The 16,487-nt window shown below is 45.2% G+C and overlaps 1 protein-coding gene across 1 annotated transcript in view; it reads left to right on the top strand.

Moving 5' to 3' along the window:
- The window catches only part of ST7L (suppression of tumorigenicity 7 like), a 105,945-nt gene extending 92,336 nt beyond the window's left edge, over positions 1-13,609 (top strand). The window contains exon 15 of the mRNA XM_086717847.1: positions 13,366-13,609. Coding sequence (XP_086573973.1) covers positions 13,366-13,395 — 30 coding nt within the window. The 3' untranslated portion in view covers positions 13,396-13,609. The remainder of the gene's footprint in view (positions 1-13,365) is intronic.
- The last annotated feature ends 2,878 nt before the right edge of the window (positions 13,610-16,487 follow it).

Raw genomic sequence — 16,487 nt, 5'->3', positions numbered from 1 at the left:
GACACCGGAGCTGAGCCACTGAGCATGCACTCATTTCCTCGGTCCTCTCTCGGTTCTTGCGCTTCTGTGAAATGGGTAGAACCTCTGTCACGGGGAGTTGCGGGAGGATCTTAACTCCCGTTCAAAGTTGCCAACTGGGGCTCTTTGGGCAGTCGGCTTCAGGTAGGGGCTTCTCTCATCTAGGGCTTGTTGCTCCTCGTTCCTCCGACCCACTGCCCACCGCACCCCCTGCACGCAAACAATGTTTAGACCTGGTTCACGCCCGCCTGCCGGCCCCGATGCTCCCCTCTGGCCTGTGGACCGGGAATCGATGGCAGAAGCAGAGGGGGCACACCTGCGGACCGGACAAGGACTCCCCGCCCTTTACCGCCCCGGCTGAGCAGAACTTAGTCTCTCCCGGCTACCCAGTGCTTCGGTCCCCCACCCCCTCGGGCGGGGCTGCAAGCAGGAAAGAATCAGAAACAGCTGGGCGGCTTTCCCGAACCAGAGGCCAGGGTGGGGGTCCTGCTGAGAGTGGAAGACCCGGAGCCATTTCTCTCCGTCGCCTTTCCTCCTCCCTACTGCTCCCTCACCCCCTCCGTCACCCATCCCACCCCTGCACACCGCCCCGGGGCGTGGTAAATCAGGAAGGGGTGGGGAGGGGCTGACTGCTGACGGTGACACCCCTCTTCTCTCCCCGCACTTACCAGGCAGGCTGGTAGAACCTTTGGGATCAGAGTGGCCCCGGCCTTCCAACTTGGAGAGTTGGGAAGTGGCCTGACCTCTTCTCCAGCCTCAGTTTCTCCTGTCTAACCCCTCATTCCCAAGTGTCTTTATGCCTCTCCCCATGATTTATCTAAACTGTAAAGCCCTGGTGTAAACAATGCTCTGGAAACTGCCCATCCTCCTCAACCCCAAACTCACTGTCAGTTCTTGGTTGGGGGCCTGCCGGTGGGGTGGGGGTGGGGGTGGGGTGTTAGAGCCGCCTGAGTGTGAGTGGGCACCGCGCAGCTGCAGACATCCCAGGGGCAGATATGGGGGGGGGGGGGTGGGGAGGGCTCAGAAGGACCTTTATCCCCTCTCCCTACCTCTCTACCTTACTTTCTGTGGCAGGGGCCAAAGTGCCTTCATTAATTCAACAAATATTTATCTACTCCTTACCAGTGCCAGACTGTGCTAGAACAGTCTGCTAGTGAACAAGGCAAAACAAAACACTTTCTGCCTTCATGGAGTTTACCTTCTACTGGGATAACACGGACAATACACAGTATACATCATAAGTAAAACATATAGTATGTTAGAAGGGAGTAAGAGCAGTGGGAAGGACAGAGTTGTAACTAGGATGATGAAGGTAGGCTCAGTAAGGCAACATTCAAGCAAAGACTTGAGGAGGCCAGGGAACAAACCGGGCAGATTTTTGGTGGAGAGCATTCGCAGCAGAGGGTACAGCCAACACAGAGACACTATGGTGGGTATGCGCTGGTGTGCAAAGGGTGGCATGGGGGCAGCAAGGAGCTGGGGGAAGGAGAGGAGTTCAGCTAGGTAGCCAGGGTGGCCCAAGTCCTGTGGGGTGGGGCATAGGGGTTGAAATTGGGGGCTGGACTGGAGTCGCATAAGAGTGGGAGAGGGTTGACTGCTGAGACCAAGCAGGGCCAGCATGCAGCCACATCCCTCCCTACTAACCAGCTGACCCTTCCCTCCCCTTCTCTCCTTTCCCTGAGTCTGAAAGTATCCAGCAGCCCTTGTGTTTCATCAAAAAGACTCTCAAAAAGCAGACTCTCTGCCGAGCTTCCCTGAGAGGGACAGGTGAGAAAGGAGTGGGCCCAGGCTCCTTCCTGGCCGGGCCCCTCTCCTTGGACCACTCTTTCACCTCCTCCCAGCCCAGCCCCACCCTGATGCTGGGCAGCAGTCTATAAGGTCTGCAAGCTGGGGCAGCCTCTCCCAGACTCCCCTGTGTGCTTAGGCCTGGGTGTGACTCTGGCCCTGTGTTTGTTTCTACATATGGGCCCGAGGTTGTGGGGTGGGCTGGAGATGATCACATCAGCCCTAACCGTGCGGACTCACCCACTTGGGCCCCAGACTCACTTCTGAGGCCCCTTCTTTGGCTTCAGCTGTCTTCACAGTCAAGTGGGACCGTGTCTTGGCACAACATAGATGCTCAACTATTAAAGCATGTTGCTGAGCTAAGGAGGCCCCCAGAAACATCAGCAGCTCGAAGAGGGAGGGCAGTGAATGAGGGGACAAGACTTCTCCCCAGTGCTTACAGGCTACCTTTGCTGTAGAGTGGACAACCCAAGATGAGGCTCTGCTCCTTCCTCGTCTTCCTCCCCTCCCCTCCGAGCCCCCTGGCTCCCCAGGAGGAACCCCAGGCTGCAGGAGCCAGCTGCCTGCAAGAGCTGCACTCAACCACTTAACTAGAGAACAAATACGGAGCCAGAGAAGAGGTTTTCTGGGATCTGCCACTTTGGACTTCATATCTCAAAATAAACTTTCAGTCTCAAGGTCCTAGACGCTACTGGAGAGCTCAGCTCCTCACGCGAGGGCCTGTTGTGGGGCTTCCAGGCCGAGGGTCAAGGCCAGAGCTAGTGCCTGACCTGCTCCTCCCTCCCACCCCTACCCTCACTCCACCCTAATGGGAGGCAGGGGAGGAGTCACTAATTTGGGAGTCAAGTTCTTGTCTGGAGGGCACTGCATAGAGTCAGGTTGGCACTTATCGAACACCTGCTGTATGCCCAGCACTGGCCAGAGCATCCTAAATGACACAGAAGGAGACAAAGGGTCTTACTCCAAGGTGTTTTCTTGCAAATACAATAAAGCCACCCGAGGAGTGGTTCACTAGGCTTTGCTGTTCGAGGCTGCATACCGCAGATTTACTGGGCAGTGTCAACAGAGGCCTTGGGGAAGAATCCCGGCTCCCTGAGAATCCTGCATTCCCTGGGGCAACCAGCAGAGCCAGTCACCCTTCTTCCTCAAGGTGGCACCGTAGCCCCCTGCCTTCTCAAAAGTGGCTGCCCAAAGGAGAAGGGTCTCCCCCCTCACCCTGGATATCTAACCTCACGCTCTGCTCCCCCATGGGGACTTCCTTCACTCTCTTCTCAGCTGCGTGAGGCTGAATGATTTTGAGTTTTTACTGGCCCTTGGATGGGAGTGGAGATGAGCTAAGGGGAGTTCGGGTGGTGTGGGTAAACAGCTCTTACTCTACCCTGGTTGACCCCCGAGGAGGAGGCTCCCCCTTCCCTGGACCCCTTTGGTGATGACCTTCTCTCTTTCCTGGTGGGTGGGAGGTGGTGTGGATGGTAATGAGCAGAGAGAAAGGCCGAGAAGGGGCTGGGGGGAGGTTTGGATGGGAGTCAAGGAATTCCTGAGCCTGCTGCTTGCACAAGGAGCCCTGAGACGCTTTTCCTGAGCTTTCTTTGCAGACCGAGGCAAGTCTTATTTGAAATGGGGCCAGGTTCACACAGGCCTCCGTGCCCCCACCTCGTCTCTCCCTCCCCAGCCACCCCATGCAGGTGTCTAGGGAAGAGGAGCGAGCTTGGGAAGAACACAGGGGCTTTTAAGGGGGGTGGAGTGGGGGAATCTACACTTTGCACACCGCCTGACTGGCCTCTCCTTGGTATTTATGAGCTCCCAGGCGAGGCATGGAACGTGTCTCAAAGAGGCCAGGCCAAGAGGGCTTTGGAGGGAAGGAGCATCCAGCCCAAACCAGTGAAGGGGGCTCGGTGGGGCAGGCCAGAGACAGGGACCCTCTTCCTCCCAGCCAGTGGCCAAACAGGAGAGTAGATTCCTCCCCCAAGGGGCCTGGGAGAAACAGTGAGCTAGGGGAGAAGGGGAAGGAAGGGCAGAGGCTTGGGGAGGCGGGACCATGGGGGCGGGGCAAGGGGGTCTGGAGCCTTTTAGTGTTTTGGCTGTAATCAGACTGGAGCCAGGCGGTAGGCGGGCTCACAGCCATCCTGGGCGGGTGGCCCAGGTTCTGTGTGAGGCCAGTGGGTGTGCTGCTGGGATTCTGGGTGGTCACTGACCAGCCTAACCCCAAGGGAGAGTGGTTCCCACTTTGCCCCCAGCCACCCTCTCCCAATCTGCCTGTATCAAATAACACTGAGCTCTCTTTCTCTCCCCACCACCTGTTCTGGGTCCTAGAATGATCTGGAAGCGAGGTTTGCTTCCAGCGGACACAAATCTGCAGAGCCCACTATCTTCCTCCCTCCCACTCTGCCTTCCTCACTTTGCTCTGCTTCTTGCTCTCCCCATGTCCTCTCTGTGTCTCTCTAGGTCTGTCTCTGTCTGGCTCCTATTTCTATCATGCTGTGTCCATTCCTGTCTTTCTATGTTTGTCTCTCTGTCTGTCTTCGTTTGTCTTCTCTGTGTGTCTGTGTCTGCTGGCCTTTTGCCCTCTGTCTGAACTTCTCTCCATCTTTCTCTTTATGAATCTCTCTCTTTCTCTTTATGTCTCTCTCTTGTCTTTCACTCTCCATATCTTTTCTGACTCCCTCTGTGTGTCTGTGTTCCCCTCTGTATTTTTCTGTGTGTATCTTTGTTTCTCTTTGTCTCTGTTCTTCTCTTTCTCACACCTTCCTCCATAGGCCCTGCAACACGATGCAAAGCACAGTGGACTGAAAGAAATCAGAAAAACCGTTTTCCCTCAACCCAGCCATGCATGATTCCGAGCCTGCTGCTTGCACAAGGAGCCCTGAGACGCTTTTCCTGAGCTTTCTTGATTTCCATGATTCTGAAGGTCACTTTTGCACTCCTGGCCTCAGTTTCCTCACTGGCAAGACAAGTGGGGTGGACATCTAGTTCCCTCCGTGGGGGCCAATTTCTGTCTCTTTCTCCCTTGTTTCTTGTAGGACAGCCCACCCTGTTCTCCAAGGCCTCTGCTTCTTTGCTCCCTAGATTTGACCCTGAAGTTAGGACTCCAGCATCCTTTGGACCCTCAGTGGGAAGGAGTCTTTGATACTGTCAGCCAGCAGGCCCCAAAAGGAGGAGGACTCCTCACTCCTTCACCCCCTCAAACATCAGGGTAGACAAGGGCCCTTTCTGGGGCCATGTCTGGCACACAAACCAGATTAGCTCATCTCTCTAATCCTCTTTGTGCTGGGGCCCCTGCCAGACAGGGACACCCACAGTGCAGAGCAAGGGTGTGTGTGTGTGTGTGTGTGTGTGTGTGTGTGTGTGTGTGTGTGTGTGCAGATTCTTGGAGAAAGCAAGACTAAGGTTCTTCTCCCTCTGGGTACCCCCTCCTTCCTGAAAACCTCAAAATCAGCAGCCCTCACTCTATAAGAAACCTCATCAGGCTTGAGCCAAATCAGGGTTCTCATAATCTCAGTCTGCCCCACCCACCCAATCCTTTTTACAGCGTCCCTAGGGCTGGAAGCCACCCCTTCCTTCTCCATACGTAACCCCTGGCATATGTGCGAATGTTATATTTTAGTCTAGGAAAAGTCTGCTTCTTCCATTCCTTCTTGAAAAGCCTGGAAAGCCTGGAGTGTAAGGCAGGGCACAGGGGACATAGGGGCAAGGGCGGGTTGGGGGTGGGGAGTAGACGGTCCCTGGGTTTCACACTCCGAGTTGAAGGCCTCCAGTCCCTCTGAAGTTTCATTTGGAGAGGTCTTTCTTGGCTGATAAGATCAAAGCATTCCCTCTGCCAAATCATTACCTTATTTTCGAGGCAATTACAGAACTTATTGTATCAATTAGCCGGGTCTCCAGCTGCAGCCGGTTATCTCTGTCTGCCTGGCGCTCGCTGAAGAAAGGGTCGGCCGGGCCCAGCCAGCCGGGCCCCAGAGGAAAGGGCAGAAGCGGGGCCGCGGCCCGGGAGCTGTCCGGCCGCTTTCAGCAGGGACCGGCAGGTGGAGGGCACTGGGGAGCCCTTGCGAGGCCGAGGAACCGGCGGCTTCTCCTCACGCGCCCCGCCACTGCCGCAGGAGCGCTCTTGTCCGCGGCCGTCACACCTGCACGCCTTAGGTGGCCCGGGAGGGCAAACCGGCTGAGCCTGGAGGGGAGTGAGACCGATGGGCCGGCCGGGCCAGGGCCCCGGCTCTGCGGAGGAAAGCGCTGAGTCCGCCAACATGCCTGTCCCTTCCCGATTTGCTGGTGCGTGACTCACTGTGGGCCGCGCGCCCCGCAGTGGCCTTTTCTAGAAAGGCACGGCAGGATGAGCTTTGTCAGAGTGGGCGCTCGTGCGTTTGCCGACTGGGAGAAAACCTTTGGACGGAGTGCGTGGCACGGGGAAGTCGGTGTCCCCGTGGGTGCGCGAGTGTGGCCTCTGCTCCTACCCTTCCTGCAGAGCCACGCCCACACGTGGTGTTGGGGTCAAGTGGAGGGTCCTTTAGAGCTCCAGTTCTCAAACTTTGTTCTCAGATCCCTTTTACGTTCAAAAATTATTAAGGACCCCACAGACCTTTTATTTATGGAGGTTATAGCCATCCGTGTGAAAAATGACAAGGAACACAGGAGCCATCAGAGAGTGCTCCCAGTGGCCAAAGCTGGACAATTGGAGCAACAAAATCGTTTTGGATTATAACCTAAAGTATAAATAAACATGCACGGATCCCTACTGATATAAATAAATGAATAAATAAATACAAGGGGAGGAGAGACAAATACCGCATGCAGAAGAATTCCAAATAATCTATGTAGCTACTCTTCCAGTGTGGGCTCCAGGTTGTGACCTCCCTCCAAGAGTACAGAACAGAAAAGGGCAGGGGTGGTGGGGAGTAACTTCACAGTGCAGAAAGCTGACAAACCTCAGTTGGGTGATCACAGTCAACATCAACAGCGAAAAGTCCTGTTGACAATATGTACCCTGGATATGATGGGATGAGAATGACACTACTCCTCTGTGATTTCCCTCCCCTTAATCCCAGTGTAATCATGAGATTACACGGATTCACACCTGTTGAACCATTCTTGCCACAAAGGGATACATCCCACTTGGCCATGAGATATGATCCTTTTATTGTGCTGTTTGAATGCAGATTGCTGATATTTTGTTGATGATTTTTGCATTTATGTTCATCAGGAATATTGGCCTGTAATTTCCATGCAGTGTCCTTGTCTGGCTTTAGTATCAGGGTAATCATAACCTTATAAAATGAATTTGGAAGTGTTTCTTCCTCATCAGTTTTTTGGAAGAGTTGAGAAGGCCTTAGTTCTTTAAATGTTTCGTTCAATTCACCAGTAAAGCCATCTGGTCCTGGACTTTTCTTTGTTGGGAGATTTTTGATTCCTGATTCAACTTCCTTATTAGTTATAGATCTATTCATATTTCCTGTTTCTTCATGATTCAGTCTTGGTAGATTGTATGTTTCTAAGCATTTATCCATTATTTATAGGTTATCCAATTTCTTGGTATATAATTGTTCACAGTTGTCCCTTCTGATCCTTTGTGTTTCTATGGTATCCCCTGTAATGTCTCCTTTTTTGTTTCTAGTTTTATTTGTTTGAATCTTTTCTCCTTTTTCCATTAGTCTAGCTAAAGATTTGTCAACTTTGTTTATCTTAAAGAAAAACTTTTAGTTTTGCTGACCTTTTCTATTGTGTTTGTAATCTCTATTTCATTTATTTCTGCTAACCTGGGGCTTAGTTCTTTTCCTCTTCTTCTTCTCCTCCTCCCCTCCCTCCCCCTCCTCCTCGTCCTCATCCTCCTTCTTCTCCCTCTTCTTCCTCTGGTTTCTTCAGGTGTCAAGTCAGGTTGTTTATTTCAGGTCTTTCTTTTTTTCTTAATGTAGGCATTTATTGTGACAAACTTTCCTCTCAGAACTGCTTTTGCTGCATCCCATATTGTTATATTGTGTTTCAATGTTCTTTTGTCTCTTAATATTTTTTGATTTCCCTGTTGATTTCTTCTTTGATCCATTGACTGATCAGGAGCATGTTATTTAATTTTGACATATCTGTGACTTTTTCAGTTTTCTTCTTGTGCTATACCACTGTGATCAAAGTTCCTTGTTAAGATTTCAACTTTAAGTTTGTTAAGACTTGTTTTGTGACCTGACACATGATTTATCTTGGAGAATGTTCTATGTGCACTTGAGAGGAATGAGCATTCTGCTGCTGTTGGATGGAATGTTATATATATGTCTGTTAGATCCATTTGGTCTAAACCGTACTTCAAGTCTTATATTTCCTTATCAATTTTTTTGTCTGGATGATATATCCACTAACATAAGTGGAGCATTGAAGTCACCTTCCATTCTTGCATTGCTGTCTATTTCTACTTTCAGATCTGTTGATATTTGTTTAATATATTTATGCACTTTGATGTTGGGTGCATATATATTTATAGTTATAGCCTCTTGATGAGTCGATCCCTTTATCATTATATAATGACCTTCTTTGTGCCTTGTTAGTTTTTTACTTAATGTCTATCTTGTCTGATAAAAGTATAACCACCTTTACTCTCTCTTGGTTTCCAGTTGCAAAAAAATATCTTATTCTATCCCTTTACTTGCTGCCAATATAAAGATTTAAAGCTGAAATCTTTTGAAGGCAGCATATAGTTGGGTCTTTTTTGTTTTTAAAATTTTTTTTTTTAACGTTTTTTTTTATTTATTTTTGAGACAGAGAGAGACAGAGCATGAACGGGGGAGGGTCAGAGAGAGGGAGACACAGAATCTGAAACAGGCTCCAGGCTCTGAGCTGTCAGCACAGAGCCCGACGCAGGGCTTGAACTCACGGACCGCGAGATCATGACCTGAGCCGAAGTCGGCGGCTTAACTGACTGAGCCACCCAGGCGCCCCTCTTTTTTGTTTTTTAAAAATCCATTCAGCCACTCTGTCTTTTGATTTGAGTATTTGTCCATTTACATTTAAAGTAATTTTTTAAATTTTTTTAATGTATATTTATTTTTGAGAGAGACAGACAGACAGACACAGAGTGAGCAGGGGAGGGGCAGAGAGAGGGAGACAGAATCTGAAGCAGGCTCCAGGCTCTGAGCTGCCAGCACAGAGCCTGATGTGGGGCTCGAACTCATAGACTATGAGATCATGACCTGAGCCGAAGTCAGATGCTTAACCAGCTGAGCCACCCAGGAGCCCCTACACTTGAAGTAATTATTGATAGGTAAGGGCTTATTATTGACTTCTTGTTCATTGTTTTCTGGCTATTTGTCATTCCTTTATTTTATCCTCTCTTGATGTCTTCCTCTGTGATATTATAGTTATACTGGTATGCTTTGTTTTCTGTATCTTGATCTTCTATGTATCTGCTGTAGGTTTTGCTTCATTATTCCTAGGATTACATGAAACATCTTATAGTTTTAACAGTCTATTTTAAACTGATAACTTTGATCACAGAGAAAAATTCTACCCTTTCATAGCCCCCTTACTTTATGCTTTTTTCTTTTAATATTTATTTATTTTTGAGACAGAGAGAGAGAGAGAGAGACAGAGAGAGGTAGAGAATGCGAGTGGGGGAGGGGCATAAGAGAGGGAGACAAAGAATCTGAAGCTGGCTCCAGGCTCTGAGCTGTCAGCACAGACATGGGGCTCAAACTCATGAACTAAGAGATCATGACCTGAGTCGAAGTCAGACGCCCAACTGACTGAGCCACCCAGGTGCCCCTCATTTCATGTTTTTGATGTCACAATTTACATGTATCCATTAAAAAATTATTTTAGCTACAGTTATTAATAATATGCCTTTTAACCTTTATACTAGAGTTAATTGCTTTACATACCACCATTACAATAGACAATAGAGTATTGTGAACTTGACTCTATACTTACTTTTACCAGTGAGGTTTTTTTAATGTTTATTTATTTATTTTGAGAGAGAGAGAGAGAGAGAGAGAGCGCGCATGCACATATGTGGGGTAGGGGCAGAGATAGAGGGAGACAGAGAATCTTAAGCAGGCTCTGTGTTCAAAGCAGGGCTCAAACTCATGAACCCATGAGATCATGATGTGAGCGCAAATCAAGAGTCAGACACTTAACTCACTGAGCCACCCAGGTGCCCCTGCCAGGGAGTTTTACACTTCAATGTTTTTCATGTTACTAATTAGCATTCTTTCATTTCAGCTTAAAAGCTTCTATTATCATTTCTTATAAGGCAAGTCTAGAGGTGATAAATTCCCCTGGATTTTGTTTGTCTAGGAAAGTCTTATCTCCTTCATTTCTTTTTTTATTTTTTTTTTAATTTTTTTTTCAACGTATATTTATTTTTGGGACAGAGAGAGACAGATCATGAACGGGGGAGGGGCAGAGAGAGAGGGAGACACAGAATCGGAAACAGGCTCCAGGCTCTGAGCCATCAGCCCAGAGCCCGACGCGGGGCTCGAACTCACGGACCGCGATATCGTGACCTGGCTGAAGTCGGACGCTTAACCAACTGCGCCACCCAGGCTCCCCATTATCTCCTTCATTTCTGAAGGACAGCTTTGCTGGGTAGAGTACTCTTGGTTGGCAGTTTTTTTTTTTTTTTTTTCCTTTTAGTACTTTGAACATATCATCCCACTCTTTTTTAGTCTGCAAGATTTCTGCTGAGAAATCCACTGATAGCCTTATTGGGGTACACTTGTGTGAGTCAAGTTGTTTTTTTTCTTGCTTCTTTTAAAAGTTTTTCATTGTCTTTGGTTTTTGACCATTTTATGATAATATGTCTTGGTGAAGTCTTCATTTTCTGAGAGTCTTGTTTATCATGAGTGGGTATTAGATTTTGACAAGTGTTTTTTCTGCATCTATCAATATGATCATGTGATCTTTCTTCTTTAGCTTGTTGATGTGATATATTATACTCATTGATTTATCAATGTGAAACCAACCTTACATACTTGGGATAAATCCCACTTGGTCATGGTGTGTAATTCTTTTTCTACATTGTTGATTTGATAGTTTCATTACGGTTTTTTGCATCCATGTTCGTGATAGATAATGGTCTGTAGTTTTCTTGTACTGTCTTTCTCTGGTTTTGGTATTAGGGTAATACTGGCCTCATAGAATGATTTAGAAAGTATTCCCTCTGTTTCTTTCTTCTGGAAGAGATTATAGAGAGCTGATATAATTTTGTCCTGAAGTGTTTGGTATAATTCACCAGTGAACCCATCAGAGCCTGGTATTTACTATGTTGGATGGTTATTAATCATTGACTAAATTTCTTTAATAGATATAGGCCATTCAGAACATCTATTTTTTGAATGTAAATTTTGGCAGATTGTATCTTTTAAGGAGTTGGTCCATTTCATCCAGGCTATAGGATTTGTGGGCATAGGGTTGTGCTTTTTCTGTTGTTTGTTTTTGTTTTCGTTTTTGTTTTGCATCTACACTTAGGTTTATTTTTAAATTTTTTTTCAAGTTTTTATTTAAATTCCAGTCTGTTAATATACAGTATAATATTAGTTTCAGGTGTAGCATTTAGTGATTCATCACTTATATACAACACCCAGTGCTCATCACTAGTGCCCTCCTTAATATCCATCATCTATTTAACACATCCCCCCCCCAACCTCCCCGCCAGTAACCATAGTTTGTTCTGTATAGTTAAGAGTCTGTTTCTTGGTTTGCCTCTTTTTTCTTTCTTTCTTTCTTTCTTTCTTTCTTTCTTTCTTTCTTTCTTTCTTACCCTATGTTAATTTGTTTTGTTTCCTAAATTCTACATATGATTGAAATCATATGGTATTTGTCTTTCTCTGACTGACAGATTTGGCTAGCCTTATACTCTCTAGTTCTTTCCACATCATTGCAAATGGCAAGATTTCATTCCTTTTTATGGCTGAATAATATTCCATTGTATATATACCACATCTTCTTTATCCATTCATCAATCACTGGACACTTGGGCTGCTTCCGTATCTTGGCCATTGTAAATAAAATTGCTTATAAACGTAGAGGTGCAGGTATCTCTTTGAATTAGTGTTTTTGTATTCTTTGGGTAAATACCCTGTAGTGTGATTGCTGGGTCATAGAGTAGTCCTATTTTTAACTTTTTGAGGAACCGCCACTGTTTTCTACAGTGGTTGCACCTGTTTGCATTCCCACCAACAGTGCACGAGGGTTCCTATTTCTCCTAGTCCTTGCCAACACTTGCTATCTCTTGTCTTTTTGATAAGAGCCATTCTAACAGGTGTGAGATGATATTTTGGCTTCAACTTACATTTCCCTGATGATAAGTGATGATGAACATCTTTTTATATGTCTATTGGCCATCTGGATGTCTTATTTGGAGAAATGTCTATTTATATCTTCTGTCCATTTTTAATTGGATCATTCATTTTTTAGGAACTGAGTTTTGTAAGTTCTTTGTGTATTTTGGATACTAACCCTTTATTGGATATATCATTTGCAAATATCTTCTCCCATTAAGTAGGTTGCCTTTTAGTTTTGTTGATTGTTTCCTTTACTATGCAGCTTTTTATTTTGATGTAGTCCAAATAGTTTATTTTTGATTTTGTTTCCCTTGCCTCAAGAGACATATCTAGAAAAAAAACTGCTTCGGGCATGATTTATATTTAAAAAATTTATTTTGGGCACCTGAGTGGCTCAGTTGGTTAAGTGTCCAATCTAGCTCATGTCACAATCTTGCAGTCATGAGTTCAAGCCCTGTGTTGGGCTCTGTGCTGACAGTGCAGAGCCTGGAGCCTGCTTCAGATTCTGTGTCTCACTCTCTCTCTGCCCCTTCTTTGCCCACGCTCTGTCTCTCTCTCTCTCTCAAAAATAAATAAATTTTTTTAAAGTTTATTTATTTATTTTGAGAGAAAGAGAGGGATTGGTGAGGGGCAGAGAGAGAGGGGAGAGGGAGAATCCCAAGCAGGCTCTACACTGTCTGTGTAGAGCCCATGTGCAGTTCGATTTCACGAACTGTAAGATCATGACCTGAGCCAAGATCAAGAGTTGGATTCTTAACCGACTGAGCCACCCAGGTGCCCCTAAAAATTTTTTTTGATGTGTGTTTTATGGCCCAAGGATGTAGTCTGTCTTGGTGAATGTTCCATGTGAACTTGACAAGAATGTATATTCTGCTGTTGTTGGATGAAGTGGTCAATAGATGTCAATTATAACCAATTGATTGATATTGCTGTTGAATTAAACTATGTCCGTACTGATTTTCTGCTTGCTGTATCTGTCTATTTCTGATAGTCTGGTGTTAAAATGTCCAACTGTGATTTGAGATCTATTTCTCTCTGCAGTTCTATAATTTTTTCTGATGTAGTTTGATGCTGTGTTTGATGCTGTGTTGTGAGGCACACACATATTAAGGATTTCTAAGTCTTCTTGGAAAGTTGGCCCCTTTATTATTATGTAATACCTCTCTTTATCCCTGGTAATTTTTCTTACTTTGATGTCTGCTCTGTTTGAAATCAATGTAGCAACTTCTGGTTTTTAAAATTAGTGTCAGCATGATATAGCTTTCTTTATCCATTTACATTTTTTTTAATGTTTATTTGTTTTTAGGATAGAGAGAGACAGAGCATGAGCAGGTGAGGGGCAGAGAGAGAGAGAGAGAGAGAGACAGAATCCGAAGCAGGCTCCAGGCTCCAAGCTGTCAGCTCATAGCCTGATGCGGGAACCCATGAACCGTGAGATCATGACCTGGGCCAAGGGCGGATGCTTAACCAACTGAGCCACCCAGGTACCCCCTTTATCCATTTACTTTTAATCTATGTCTTTATAATTAAAATGGATTTCATGTAGACAACATACAGATGGTCTTTTTTTTTTATCCACTTTGGCAATCTTTGTCTTTTAATTGGTATATTTAGACCACTGACATTTAAAGTGACTATTGATATAATTAGATATTTGTTTCTGTATTCTATTCGTTGCCTTGTTCTTTGTTCTTATTTTTGTCTTCTGCTCTTTTTATGCCTTTTGTGGTTTTATTTTTATTTATTTATTTAAAAATATTTTTTTAAGTTTATTTATTTTGAGATACAGAGAGAGTGGAGGAGGGGCAGAGAGAGAGGGAGAGAGAGAATCCCAGAGAGGCTCGTGCTGTCAGTGTGGAGCCCGATGTGGGGCTCAAACTCACGAACCATGAGATCACGACCTAAGCCGAAATCAAGAGTCGGACGCTTAACTGACTGAGCCACCCAGGCACCCCTTGCCTTTTGTGGTTTTAATTGAACATTTTATATGATTCCATTCTCTGTCCTTTCTTAGCATATCAATTATACTTTTTTTATGGTTGCCCTAGAGTTTGCAATATACACTTACAACTAATCCAGGTCCACTTGCAAATAACACAATTTGGCTGCACAGGTAATATGAGTATCTTTTAATAACACAATCATCCTCATTCTTCCCTCCTGTCCTTTGCATCATTGTGTCATTCATTTCACTTATATTTAAGCGTACATAAGCATATGTATGTACTTAAGCAGACATACTGAAATACATTAATGCTATTATTTTGAACAAACTTTTGTTAGATCAATTAAGTATAAGAAAAATAAAAATTTTTGACTTTCACCTATTTTCTTTTCTGATACTCTTCTTTATGTAGATCTGAGTTTCTGACTCATATCATTTCCCTTTTCTGAAGAATTTCTTTTAGAAGAACTTCTTTTATTTATTTTTAAAAATTTTAAAGTTTATTTTATTTTTTATAGAGAGAGAGAGAGCAGGGAGGGCCAGAAAGAGGGCCAGAAAGAGAAGGATCTGAAGTGGGCTCTGAGCTGTCAGCACAGAGCCTGACGTGGGGCTTGAATCCACGAATCATGAGATCATGACCTGAGCCAAAGTTGGATGCTTAACCAACTGAGCCACCCAGGTGGCTTAAGAAGAACTTCTTTTAGAAGGCAAGTCTACTGCCAACAAATTCTCTCAATTTTTGTTTATGTGAGACAGTCTTCATTTCTCCTTCATTTTTGAAGGATAATTTCACAGGGTAGAGAATTTTATGTTGGTGGGTTTTTTACTTTTAACACTTTAAATATTTCACTGTGTTCTCTTCTTGCTTGAATAGTTTCTGAAAAAAAAGTCAGATGTAATTTTTATCTTTGCTCCTCAATCGGTAAGGTGGTTTCTTCCTCTGACTTCTCTCAAGATGTTTTCTGTATGGTTGATTTTATGCAGTTGGAAGATTATATACCTAGGTACTTACATTGCCCATCTATTATTGCCTACTGTTTATCCATTAGAGCCTTTAGGATATTTTTTGAGGGTGGAGGAGGGCCAGAGGGGAGAGAAAGAGAATGTTAAGCAGGCTCCATGCCTAGCACGGGGCCAGATGTGGAGCTCCATCTCAGAACTGTGAGATCATGACCTGAGCCGGAGTCAAGAGTTGGATGCTTCACAAACTCAGGTGCCCCTCAGCCCATGGCATATTAATCCTAGTTGTTTTAAATTCCCTGCCAACATCTCTGCCATGCTTGAGTCTGTTTTGGATGAATCTTTGAATCTCTGTCTCTTCAAAATGTATTTCTTACCCTTTTATTATGTTGTGATTTTTTTCTTAATAGCTGGACATGAGGTAAAAGGAATTTCTGTAAATAAGCCTTCAGTAAGGTTGTGGTGAGTTGTGGGATATGGAGAAACATTTGAGAGTCCTCTGATCAGGTTGCAGTCTTTTAATGAGCCTTTTCCTCTAGACTGTGAACTTTACAAGTGTTTCTCATAGTTTTCTTCCTCTGGTTAGGTGGGAAAGAATGGATAGAGTGGGTTGGAATGGGGTATTTCCCTTCTTCCACATGGAAAAGTAGAGTGGGCTAGAATTTTTCATTTCCTCAGTTTCTTTTCCCCAGTTTGGTTAGGGTCTGAAAACACCAGCAGTTTAGGCTCTGGTAAAATAGTTTCTCCTTAGGGAAGGCTTCCTTAAGAACAAAACGCTCTGGTGTATTTCAAAGTGATTACTTTCTCATTCTCCCTGCTGGAAACTGGAGGGGATCTTTCTCTAATATTCACTCTGAGAATCAGGTCAAGCTCCTGAAGGTAAAACTCACAAAAGTGTGGAGGGTGGGGGAGGGTTCCCCTATCACTGGATTCTCCTGGAGTTTTTTTTTTTTTTTCTTTTTTTTTTAAATTTTTTTTTTTTTTTTTTCCAACGTTTATTTATTTTTGGGACAGAGAGAGACAGAGCATGAACGGGCGAGGGGCAGAGAGAGAGGGAGACACAGAATCGGAAACAGGCTCCAGGCTCTGAGCCATCAGCCCAGAGCCCGACGCGGGGCTCGAACTCACAGACCGCGAGATCGTGACCTGGCTGAAGTCGGACGCTTAACCGACTGCGCCACCCAGGCGCCCCTCTCCTGGAGTTTTTAAGTCTCAGACTTGTCATACTGACAACCTCTAGCAATTTGTCAATTACAGTCTAAGCTTACCTATTTAGGTTTCCCTGGCACTGTTTCCTGTGGAGGTCTGCTTATCTGTATTATCTGATTATCTGTATTCACCTGCCTCTCCAATTTCATGGGCACTAGTCTGCCCTGTGACCTCACTTTTCTGATGGATTTAAGATTTGTGGATTTTTCCATGTGTTCAACTTTTTACTTGTTAGGACCAAGTGACAGCTTCCAAGCTTCTTACATGCCAGACCAGAAATCAGAAGTCTTGAGTTTCTTTTCATATTGATTTAT

Source organism: Puma concolor, chromosome C1, assembly GCF_028749965.1.
Source record: "Puma concolor isolate L17-30 chromosome C1, mPumCon1.1.hap2, whole genome shotgun sequence".
NCBI classification, from domain to species: Eukaryota; Metazoa; Chordata; class Mammalia; order Carnivora; family Felidae; genus Puma; species Puma concolor.
The sequence above is the reverse complement of the archived record's forward strand: the minus strand, read 5'-3'. Positions and strand labels throughout refer to the sequence as shown.